This window comes from Phallusia mammillata, chromosome 2 (genome assembly GCF_965637545.1).
Source record: "Phallusia mammillata chromosome 2, kaPhaMamm4.hap1.1, whole genome shotgun sequence".
NCBI lineage: Eukaryota > Metazoa > Chordata > Ascidiacea > Phlebobranchia > Ascidiidae > Phallusia > Phallusia mammillata.
In genome coordinates, this window is record NC_137253.1 from 6,444,610 (window position 1) to 6,456,793 (window position 12,184).

General features: G+C 38.8%; 1 protein-coding gene across 1 annotated transcript; it reads left to right on the forward strand.

The window, feature by feature from the left end:
* Window positions 1-2,533: 2,533 nt before the first annotated feature.
* On the forward strand, window positions 2,534-10,146 carry LOC145214387 (sushi, von Willebrand factor type A, EGF and pentraxin domain-containing protein 1-like). The gene is made up of 14 exons (XM_080082897.1): window positions 2,534-2,610; window positions 2,686-2,802; window positions 3,208-3,396; window positions 3,620-3,805; window positions 4,356-4,535; window positions 5,022-5,135; window positions 5,414-5,587; window positions 6,578-6,754; window positions 6,844-7,056; window positions 7,541-7,717; window positions 8,049-8,255; window positions 8,840-9,016; window positions 9,482-9,697; window positions 9,754-10,146. Exons 1-14 carry the CDS (start codon window positions 2,547-2,549, stop codon window positions 9,930-9,932), a joined length of 2,370 nt encoding a protein of 789 aa, XP_079939023.1. The 5' UTR covers window positions 2,534-2,546; the 3' UTR covers window positions 9,933-10,146.
* The last annotated feature ends 2,038 nt before the right edge of the window (window positions 10,147-12,184 follow it).

The following is a 12,184-nucleotide window of genomic DNA, read 5'->3' on the forward strand; positions in this document are numbered from 1 at the left end:
AATTGTTAGGGTGATAATTTACCAATTTACAACCTAGTTTTATTTAACCAACATTCACCAAACTAGCAAAGTAAAAACCTTTTGCAAGACATTTAAATTTGTTTTTAATGAGCAAGTCGCTGCTCGTTAAACAAAACGAGTTTGTTAAACAGGACGAAATTGTCATGGATAAACGTTTTACTTTCGAAACGGATTGGTCCGGCTACAGCAGTCATGTGGCAACCCTGGCAGCATGTTGTATCAAACAGAGCGCCAATACATAATGGATCGAAACAGAGATAGTTTGGCACAACACGTAGTTGTAGGAGGTGCCTGTCGCAAAGTATATACCGGGCCGGGCTTTTCGGGTCAGGATGATTTCTTGTGAAACTGGCTTGAGACTGGCCTAACTTAACATATACGACAGTTACATGGTGGTGACTTTCGGGCATCCATGAAAATTAAAGTAGGACGGGGACCCATCCGAGTACGTTTGATTTCGGGTCTAGATTATGCGTTTGATTAAACTCGGGGTCGGCAACCTTTTTTGCACTTCGGACCGCTTTTGAAAGTAAAACTTTAACGGGAAGCGGTCTTCAAAAAAATTCAAATATTTAGCAATAAAACGCTTTAATTTGTTTATCATCCCCGGGATACATATGCAGAATATTTTATAGCATTTAACCTGAAAAATTCTACGGTCCGGTAACGAACTCCTCGCGGACCGGTACCGGGCAGCGGCCAGACGGTTGCCGACCCCTGGTTTAAACGAAACAGGCATGATCCACATCAGTAATTTCTGGACCGCTTACAACTCTGCTATGTTTTATTTTAACGAAAAAACATAAATTACACACAGCACATATGTACACACAAACGAACATATATTGGGTCAGCTTCTGGTATTCAATGACACACCGATACCTGTTAAACGTTTGCGCAACACCAGTAACAATTCAGAAATGCTTAAATGCCCGGAAAAATTTGTCTACCTCCAGGTATCGGTGTGTCATTGTGTACCAGAAGCTGACCAATGCAATATATATACCTACAATGCTTGGCTCGTTCTTTTCTACGAAGAATTGCCTCACAAAAGGGGGATTTCATCCAATCAAACGGCCGCACTTTGCTTCGTCGTGGCAGATTAAGTGAGGCAAACGCTAAGAAACAACGCTATTTGTTACTTATTTATCTGGTCATTATACAGATTTGTACCCGTTTGTCAATTCATTTTTCCAATACACTAAGAGCGGCATGACTTATTGAACAGCATGGCACGATTTTAAGGTATATGTTCAGAAAAATCCAAGCGCTTAAATTGTAACACATGAATAATCTGTATTCTTAGAATGTTGCTCAATGGGATACCTATCAATTTCAACAAGTTTCGAACCAAAATGTCTTTTGTAAACATGCGGGTAATGCAAGCAAGCAAACACATCTCCAACATAATATCATTTAAGCAGAAACAAATTTGTGTACAAAACTCGTCAACAGACAAAACACTTTTAAGAAAGAATTTATTTTTGTATTGGTTTAAAAGTGCAAGCGACAATTGAACTAATCACAGTATACGTCGGGTTATCCGAACCCTCTTGCACCAAACTAAATCCGAACTATGCGAAGATCCGGATTAACTGAATCCGTTTGAACAGAGGGTTTCTGTGGTTTTGTGTGCGATGGATAACACGTAGGTTATGGTTTGTTGCAGCACTAACTATTTGCGGCATTAGTCAGAGCATCGCTCCAGCGCAACAATCTATCCGAAACACCTGGAAACAATACCACCCCTCGGAGGAGCCGGAAAATATGTCACTCTAATACAGTATACGCAGTGTAAGAACAGAATTCCGCAATGCGAAGGATTCCGACCAATCAATGAACAGCATTTGTATGTAATATTACGCAGCGGTTGGCGTTAAAAACCGGGCACTAAAGGCCACTGAAGTCAATTGGCTTATACTTCTAAGGAACTGAAAAGGGCAATACAAGACATGAGTGCATGTCAAGCCTACGATGTCTAGTACATTGGTCGTTTAATGCAGCAGTTCTGAAGCATTAGATGCAGCAAAGCCTTGTTTGTAGGGTTGACTAAGAACACCAGCAATTTTTTTACTGTATTGTGCGTAAGCATGTAGTTGTTGCAAGAACAGCAAAAGTAAAAACGCAGTATTGATTAAATGTGGTTGTTACGCAAAAAAAGAAAAAAAAGGTTTCTTACGGCGAAACAAGGACATCTATCGTTACAAAGATAAAGTAGTTTAAACTAAACCCAACTAAAGGTGATTTTCAACAAAGTGTTGTGCTTTTTATTAAAGTGAAACTGCAGCGCATCTACTATCTATCCAGTATCCACTAACTAACCTTACTCAACTTTGTCGCGCATGTTAACGCCTGAACGTTGCGCAGCTGTTTCTGGCAAGGTGAATATTACAGCGCAACTGTGCTGCTACGATTTATCCCGAGAAACAAGCTAAACTCAAAATCAATTCAACTCAACTACTGTTTGCAAAAAAACGTTATAGTTAACAAACGTTTCTGTGCTTTAGGGTAAGAAAATAATCATCATGATAAACATTTTTCATCTCGTTGTCGTTTTGACACTGTTCTGTCTCGATGGCTGTTTAGGCCGTGAGTATTTTGTTCAGTTATTTATTGCAATCTATGTTTAACTTAACTTAAACTTGTTTTTATTTTGATATGTAGAATGTACGGACAGTTTGCCGATGAACGTTTGTCTTCTGTACCAAGGCTTCGGGTTTTGCACAGATGGGAACGTTGCTGTTTTGTGCCCAAAAACCTGTAACCCGGTGGAATGTGACGGTAGGGGGTGATTTGCATTCTTAGCGAATTTCTATTAAACTCAGAACCGTGATTGATTGGAAGGAATGTTAGGCAAAATATGGACGATACTTGAATCATACAATTCGTTTTTAACAAATAGAAATGAGTAAAAAAAAACGCATTTTTATAACATGTATAAGGGGAGAAAGGCTGAATTGAATAACACTTTATAAGACAACATCGTTATACAGTATTTTAGACATTTTGTACGTTTATATACTCACTTTTGCTGCAAGGCCGAAAGAGCTTATTATCAATTGTAAGCCCCCTTTAATATTACATTTTTTTGCGTATTTTATTCCTGAAACTGTCAACTTACATTTGGTAGATGCTACAACCGAAGCATACATCGTCAAAATAACAGTTTATATGTGCGATTTGTAGAAACGCCATGCGTTGGCATGCCAATCATTCCCTCGGATGGATCAAACAGCCCAAGCGGAACGACTCATTCGGCCGGAACCACTGTGACGTACATGTGTGACGAGGGTTACACTTTGGTGGGTCCAGAAAGCAACACGTGTCTCCTTAACGATACTTGGACGGAAAATACTGCACCAGTTTGCATGCAAAGTAAGTCGGTTGTCTTTATATAATCCAAAATGCCATTAAAGGTAATGTTGAGGGCACTGTGAAAACGGCACAGTACCTTATGTTTATTATTCTTAAGTAGCTACCGTCCACTACAAGTAGTAGCGTGTAGAGTCATATATCATTTCACAACCGCTTGTTTAAACATGCAATACTAATAAAGTTATTTTTGAGCACTGTAAACGAAATATTAGTTTCGTTGCAGATTGTCCAGACCCTCCTACCAGTTCAGATTTACTCGTGTCTCCCAATAGTCCATACGTCCTTGATGACGTGGTGATGTATAGCTGCGTAAATCAGGCAGCTGTTCCGTCAGTGATGTATAACCTGTGTCAATCACCAGCAGGATCTTTGGAATGGGCAGTGCAGGATGCTCCCACATGTAGTGATGGTAAGGGTAGTTATTGAAAATGGACAGGACCATGAAAATATAAACTTTTATGAACGCAGCGTTCATGCAGCACAGCGATCAGGTTACGCGTGTATATAAATCATAATACTCCTGTTGAAGGGATTTTAAGCCGGTCAATAAGCATTTCCTTACGGCAAGCTTTATCTACGTAACCACCGAATTCGGTGACACGTCATTGGTGGGTTTTCTGTTTTTGAACTTTAATATTTATGACACTTGCGGGTCCTGCCTGGTGCAAAACACTTGTTTTTATCGTATTTCCCTGAGTTAATTAGATGCAACTACTTCCGCTTACCACCATATGCAATTGACGTCCTGTGGACTACACAAAACGTCCTTTAGTGGTCCATGCACCATCAGTAAGAAACCACTGTCCTAATTTTTCGACGCATACCTTGCCCAATTTTCAACATTATGTAAATGTTAGTTATATTTTATCATACTTAATGTCGTAACAGTAATACTTTTAATGGGGAAAATAAATTTTAAACAAAACAGGTATTCCAATTTAAATATGTGTCTTAAACAGCTGATAGTTGTGGACCACCACCCATGATTGCAAGCGACGGCATCAACCCAGAAAACAGAGACTATGCCGACGGAAGTGTGGTAAGATATCAATGCAACCCACGACGTAGATTGCTCGGGTCAGATTCCAATGGATGTACAGATGGAACATGGACCGATGCAGCACCGAGGTGTATACAAGGTGCGCATATAATTTACACAAATCAACTTCAATACAAAATTGGAGAATTAATCCATTCGTGAATATTGATACTAATCGGCTGAATAATCGGATTTCGATAAAAGTATAGTATTATCCAACATGAAGTAGTGTGTAAATAACCTGTTGCTGTCCGGTATATTGTATAAACGGGCATTGGTTTTCCAGCAGCTTTTATCACACAAAATGGACTTTTACACCAAGATAATGGTATACCCTTTAATCTAAGGCTAAGCTATAGGCTATATAAGTCCATCCTGTTGAAGAAATAAGAAAAAAGGAAACAAATGACACATAATAATTGCTCTTTTCGCCTTTCTTAAAAGAGAGAGATTTATTTACTAAATTCTAAACAATAAAGCAGAAAATACTCATGTAATTGTCCGTAACAAAGTAGAAAAAACACGTTTTCTTGTAATTACCAATAATATACTTCGAATCAAAACTACTAACTGTTTTTTATTATAGAGTGCAAGGACTTTCAAGATTGCACAATCATAGTGGACTATGACTACTGCAGCAACACACAATACACGTTAATCAGTGAAGAATATTGCCGAAAATCATGCAATGTTTGCACCAGTAAGTTAACGTTTTGACGTTTTATTACTGATGCGACTCCCGAGGTTTTTTAGGCTTTGGCACCACAAATTTATTTAAAAATTGTTTTAAACCACATTTTATTTAAACTTTCGGTAAATAAGGTCTATTTCAATTGCATTACACCGTAAATATGTTTAACAAGTATACCAGCCAGATTCCGTAAAAAAACTTACAAACAATAGTGTGGTGAAGTAGTATGGTTAAGACGTGTTTATGTATGATCTTGGTCAAGATTTACAAGTTTCTTCTCCCCGCAGCATGCGGTGCACCGCCGGCCGGTGATGGTGTGAGTGTTGCTCCAGCTGGTCCATACGTGCAAGGACAACAAGTCAACTACACCTGCGCAAGCGGCGATCTGAGCTACACGGTCAACCTATGTTTAGATGATGGTACTTGGTTATTTGAACAAGAACCGACCTGCAGTGAAACAGGTATGTTACTTACAATTTTAACATTAGCGGTAAAGCTTCTAACATGAGAAATCAAATTTTGCACTAAATTGATAGGTGGCGCCAAAAGCATAACCTAAAGTGTGCCGGTAGGCCTATAAGGATTGGGGTGAGGTTTTATGAAACTTAGTTCCCGACTTTCAATTTATTTCCTAACCCTGAAGTAACTCTCCTCTTTACGTCGTCTTTTGAAATTTAGCAGACTGTCGTGAGTTCTAACGTTAGTAGCTCAAGCCCAGTAATTCTGAAACTGATATGGATCGCGTACCTCCTAACAACTTTTTCTATCGCTGCGTACCACTAAACCCTGTTTGAATAGATATACCAAGAAATAGGCCCCTTTTCTCAACCTGGCTAGCATATTTTGCAATTTCAAAGAATGCCCAACACAAGAGTTTCGTCTAGAACCAGGGCTGATCAGTTGGGTCAGTTGAGTTGCAATTTTAGATCGGACTTAATAGCTATAGCAGAAAACTACTCGCGTACCACCTAAAAAGTTCCAGCGTACCACTACGCGTACCACAGTTTCAGAACCACTGCTGTAGACAAATTTCCATTCTAACCTCGAGTGATATAACCTTGCAACACACTGGTTGAATTCTCTCCGACATTTGCAATGTATAGATTTTTAGTATTAAACCTTTACATAGAATGCATGACGCTAAAAAATTGTTTTCTGGTGTAATACGTCGTAGGTTTGACTGCTGAATTAAATCGCCCATAATGCAGAATTTTTTTGTTTTTTTCAGCATTATGTTAAAGTTGTTTTTAAATTTAGCATTTGTGCTTTCTAAACTAGAAATTGGACGCGACATGGCTTAACTAAAGTGTTGATAAACATTTTCCGAACGTTTAAATAAGAAAGCATGTCGCTTTTTGCGTCCTTTTGGGCCGTTATATTTATAATTATACTTATGAACAGATCTGTGTGTAGTGTTCCAAAGTGCATGAAATTGTATTCATATATTCCAGATTGTAGCAATCTTCCAACTAACCCGGACCTTATTAACACACCCAGCGGAAGCGGACATAATAACGGGGTTGTGGTGGCTTACAGCTGTCCGGAAGGCTTTTTGCAGCTTCCCCCATACAACAACACTTGCAGTGGTGGAGCTTGGTCAGAAGGCGAAGCCGGACAATGTCTTAAACGTAATTAAATGGTTCCAATAACACACATTGAAAAAGTTTGACGTTTAAAATCGCGCATAAACTCATCTAAATTGATAAAAACTTTTCAGTTTGCAGTGATCCCTCTCCGGTCGGTTCGTTCCTCACAGTGTCCAGTGTTGACTTTCCTATTGAGCTAGAACCCTATAAAGACCTAATTACAAATACTGTTGTCGGGATTACGTATAATTTCAATTGTACTGGTGGTCGTCTTGAGGGAGCTGCGAGCATCACATGTTTATCGAACGGGTCTTATTCCGCCGAGCAACCAGTTTGTGTTCCAGGTCAGTACGTCCATTTTCGTGAAATCTACTGTCAACAATGCAATTGTGCTACAAGATTCTTATGCTGGTGTCATCGCACCCGCTTGCAATAACATTTGCCATTCAAAAACCTTGCAAACGAAACAATATAAGCAACAAATAAGCACCCTACTTGTCCCACTTTACAAACAATTTATTTGCTTTTACAACGATGCAAGAATCTTGGGGGAAAATGGTAAACTGAGTTTGAGATATATGGCAACATAATCCAACAAACCAAATCCAGCATACTTCTTAAATTAGCCTGGATGCTGTGTTTAGTGTGTATGCAATAGACAAGAGAATACACAAATGAGTTTCTCCGAGCCCTTATCAGTAACTTGTGTATTCAAGTTACAAATCGCGTTCGGCCAAAGTACCAATGTGCATTTACCTTGGGTGCTATTAATTTTAGGTCAATATGACTTTCTTACGCCTACTTAGTGTGCTGTCTCTTGTGTCGTAGATTGCACTGATTTGCCAACGAACCCCAATCTTATTAACACACCAAGCGGCACAGGACATAACAACGACACTTTAGTGATATACACCTGCCCTGATGGCTTTGTACAAGTTCCCCCGTTTAACAACACTTGCGAAGGAGGAGCTTGGACTGAGCCAGACGCCGGAAAATGTCTTAAAAGTAAGTGTATGGTTTTAATGGCAAGAAATGAAATTTTTTAACTTGGATAAGCGATGGCCTGTTTTGCTTGAATTATTATCTCACTGAAGAAATAACTATTTATTTAAAAAGTCATACGAACGGAATGATTATGGTATTACGCATACCATACTGTGATTGACATATGAGTGTGTCCTGATCGCTGGTCTGCAATGAAGCTTCAGGGCTTATCCCAATTATGAGTTTATGCTCATCTTAACCTATTCGAACGCAAATGAAAAAGCTGAATTAATAGGTGTAAGCTACATCAAAACATATCGTGACTTTATATCGTTTTTACTTTTTTGCACAGTCTGTCCAGTTCCAGAGTTGGGACCGTTTCTTGCTGTGTTTGCTGATTTACCAATAGAGCTAATGGTTTACGCGAATTACATTACTGAACTTGTTTCCGGGGTAACTGTACATTTCGGATGTACTGGTGGTCGACTGCAGGGGGCTTCAAGTGCTACATGTTTGGAAAACGGAACTTTTTCAGCTGAGGTCCCCGTTTGCGTACCAGGTCAGTACAAACGCTTTGTGACAAACAGTCCAACAACGTAAATCATCAGGGTTGCCATACCGTCCTTATTTCTAAGATTTGTCTAAGATAAGAAATGACCTCGTTTTTGTCTTGAGTCCGTATTTTGTCTTATTTTAACGATTGTAAGTCAAATCCCGGCTACAGGTAAACGTAAACCTATACCTGAGCTGTCCAGAGATGCACGAAGTATTTCCTATGAACAAGGAGATGCTGGAACATGTCGTTTTTGGCCAAACCTACGGCATGTGACATATCATGTCTCCTATAAATGCAAATATTTGTTCATAAACTTTCGTTATGTTTTGTGTAAAGGTTAAATGTTTCAGTTGTCGTTGTTTTTGGGTCTATCAACCCTGACTATAAAACTTATATCGAGCTATCACTTGGTGATAGAATAACATTTTGCATTCAAGGACCAGACACGGTGCCTAATTAAACTTAACCTACTTTGGTAATGATTACAAGGCTCGACCCGTTTGGTGCTGATCTGTATTGCTTTAAAGCATAGCATGGTACTTTGCATGATGTGCAGTACACTCAATTGGTTTGTATTTTTGTTTTAGACTGCCCTAATATGCCAACGGACCCCAATGGCTTTAACACACCTGATGGCACAGCACATAACAACGGTACTGTAGTAAATTACAACTGCACTGAAGAATATACATTGGTTCCTCCATTAAGTAACGCTTGTGTGGGTGGAAATTGGAACGAATCTGAAGCTGGAAAATGCTTAAGACGTAAGTTTATTCCTGACATCTTATGCTGCAAGTAAAACAGAATATTATGGTATAAGTTTGCCTTGTGTCTTACGCTTTAATGCATGATAAGTTTTATTTAAATCTATTTTCAAAAAAGTGGTAGTTCTTTAGATTTTAATTTTAATGTGCTCAGACAATATTAGTTCGATGATACATTATTATTATGAGTATACATTCTTTAAATGCTTATACTTTTGTTTGATTTTTGCGTGCATGTACGCTTAAATTATTATAAGTTTCACGTTAAAGCTATATTTTTTCATTGTGGTTTTACTCCATGAAATTTTAGTGCGCAGACATTATTAAGACGATGATACAGCATTATTATGATTAACCATCCTTAAAATGATTCGACATATTGGTATGTTTTCAAAATTAACCATGCTAAATTCAAAACGAATGAAATAGTAAATGCAAACAAAAGGAAACTTATTTTTTGTGAAGGTTGCGACGCTATCTTTATTGGGGAAGTGGATCAATTGCTCAACGGGTTTTTTGTCATACCAGAAGATGTCATGGAATATGCGCAATTTCTCACTGGTGCGGTTGCTGGAGTTGGGATAAACTTTAACTGTAGCAACGGTAGTCTGTTGGGCGCGTCGTCCACGGTTTGTCAACAAAATGGTACCTGGTCCAAAAACTTGCCTGAATGTCTAGCAGGTAAGCCCGCTTTATCAGGTTTCATAATCCCCGAAACAAATTTCAAATTTCTTTAGATTGTGGACCTCCTGAACTGGGCGATGACTTCGAATTGGTGACAACACCAGCTTCATTCACAGAAGATGTGGTGGTTCAATACCAATGCAAAAATGGTGCAGACATTGGAGACGTAATTTCCATATGCCAAGAAGACGCATCATGGAGTTTGAATGACTTTCCTGGCTGTGGACCTTAAAACCAACCATCAACCTATATAGGCACAATAAAAGACGAAATTTTGCCACTGATGCAAAAAACTGTAATTTTTTACCTTAAATCCCCTAATCTAACTGAAAGTCTTGTATATGTCTACTGTTGGTTGTGCTTCTTTGATGTTTTGTCCTACAGTGATCCCCTGATCTCTTTATTTACCTCGCAGTTACCCGGAATAAAACCAAATGTGAATTTATGTGACTTTGGAGTGTATGGGACCTTTTTCAAATACCGCGTACGTTTGGGAAACAACATGTGCACACTAAATTAGGTCGTTACTGAGATTGTCGTCGTTTATATGACGTTATTCTTATCTTCATTAGAATGTGAGTTACACCGTTTTGTTAAATGATATCAGATGACATTGTTTTTTAAAACTTACTAATGCACGAATAAGTTTATGGTAGAAAAAGTGCCATTAAAAACAAACGCAAATTAAAAATAGTCATGGTTCTGCGTTTGCAATTTGTAACACATAAACAATGTTATTTATAAAATGATACTACATGTACTTAATGGGTTGAGAACGTGCAGTTTTTCAAAAACACTCAGAAGTCACTAACAGTGATTCTGTTCAAATCAGAACTAAACACACCGAATCCTTACAGTACTTTGCTCTAGTCAGGTTTGTCAAAACATTTAAAACAAACAAAAGATAAAACTAAAATGGCTTTAAAATAAAGAAGGAATTGATTCGTGTGTGCTAATCAATTTTGAAGCAAGTATAGGTAGGTGTACCTGTACACGCAAAGCATTGTGATTGGTTAAAATCCTCCGCAATGCGGAACACTGCCTCGTTGGCATGAGGCCGCAGTGCGTTAAAACAGATTGACAAATTATTTCCGATTCGTTTTTCGCGTTACAATTGTTCGATTGTGACGAGCCATTTTTTCGTTGGAACGATCTCGGGACGCGTTCGGCGTGACAAATCATTTCCTCTTTATGACAGTGTTGCTTAGAAACGTCGATCGTATCCACGTTGGGTCTATTTTAAAGTCCCAGTGCCTGTTCATATACCTTAAACATTTTCTCTTCTGCTGTACTAAACATAATCATCGGTAAGTAAATTAAAATGGCAATAAAAACAAAACTCTAGAAGCCATATTTAATCAATTGCAAGGCAGTCACTAACATAAAGAAACTTTAGAATACTATATCAATGCAAAAATCGACTCTAAAATCACTGTTTCTCAGGTCCAAAAACCCAAATTTTGTAAGTTAGTACAAAATGAGATTCAAGCATGTCGAGACATGAAATCATGTTTTGACGAAGTATCAATTCTGTGCTCATCCCGCAATTCAACCAATCAGAAATCTCCACGTGAATCACAGCAGAACAAGCTCCAATAACGCATGCGCCACCTAAGGACCAAGGAGGACCGCCCTTGCAAACAGGCAAAATGCTTGGCAACCCAACCTCACATCACGTCTTTGATTGACCTCTTGCTTTGATTAATATTATACCATATCAGGCCCTTATACCATTGGCAGCTGATGTATTAGGAGCCCACGCTAACAGCTGTTGTGTAGGATTATTCGTGTCACACTTAATTACATAAAATGGACTAAGTACTAGCTGTACCGTTTGATTTAGTGTGTTGAGCTTACACGCTGATCGTTGACAATAAAAAGAGTTTACGGCGAAAAACGGAGAAGCATTAGGTCGTGACAAACCTCGAGTTTCATTTGGTAAATAGAAATAAACATGAAGCAATTTAAACAGAACAACCTACAAACCAGAAATATCTGCCCAAAAGTGAAACATTTGTGGACCTAAATGCACAAGACATAATTTTTAGGTCCATGTTGAATGCCCTTCTAACAACGTCGGTTTTAGGGCAACACATTAGATGCTATTTGCAAAATCCAATAGCAGGGCAACACATTAGATGATAATTGCAAAATCTCTACCTGGACAATGTATAATATTTTATTTCCGATATCTATATCAGGCGCAAAGAGCAGTTGCGAGAGAACGGAAATGCTCGGAGCTCCTGAGGAGAACATCTCACACACCACATAACACGGTTCAACACAACGTGGAAGCGCTACCTGGAAATAAGCGGAAACTCTTTGTCATCGCTCGTACCGAGAAGGGTTGCTCGCTCCGCGCAATGCGGAGGATTTCAACCAATCAGCGTACGGGACGTAGCTAACAGTTTTGCAACCTCCAGTTCGAATGCAGAATCTCTGCACAAAAGCTATAGCAGGTGGTAAACACAGTGTGTGCTAATG

Excerpts from the sequence above, each read along its gene's own strand:
- LOC145214387 (XM_080082897.1), top strand. The coding sequence starts at position 2,547 with ATGATAAACATTTTTCATCTCGTTGTCGTTTTGACACTGTTCTGTCTC. Across the intron at positions 3,397-3,619 it reads TGCACCAGTTTGCATGCAAA|ATTGTCCAGACCCTCCTACC; the intron begins GTAAGTCGGTTG and ends GTTTCGTTGCAG. Across the intron at positions 5,588-6,577 it reads ACCGACCTGCAGTGAAACAG|ATTGTAGCAATCTTCCAACT; the intron begins GTATGTTACTTA and ends CATATATTCCAG.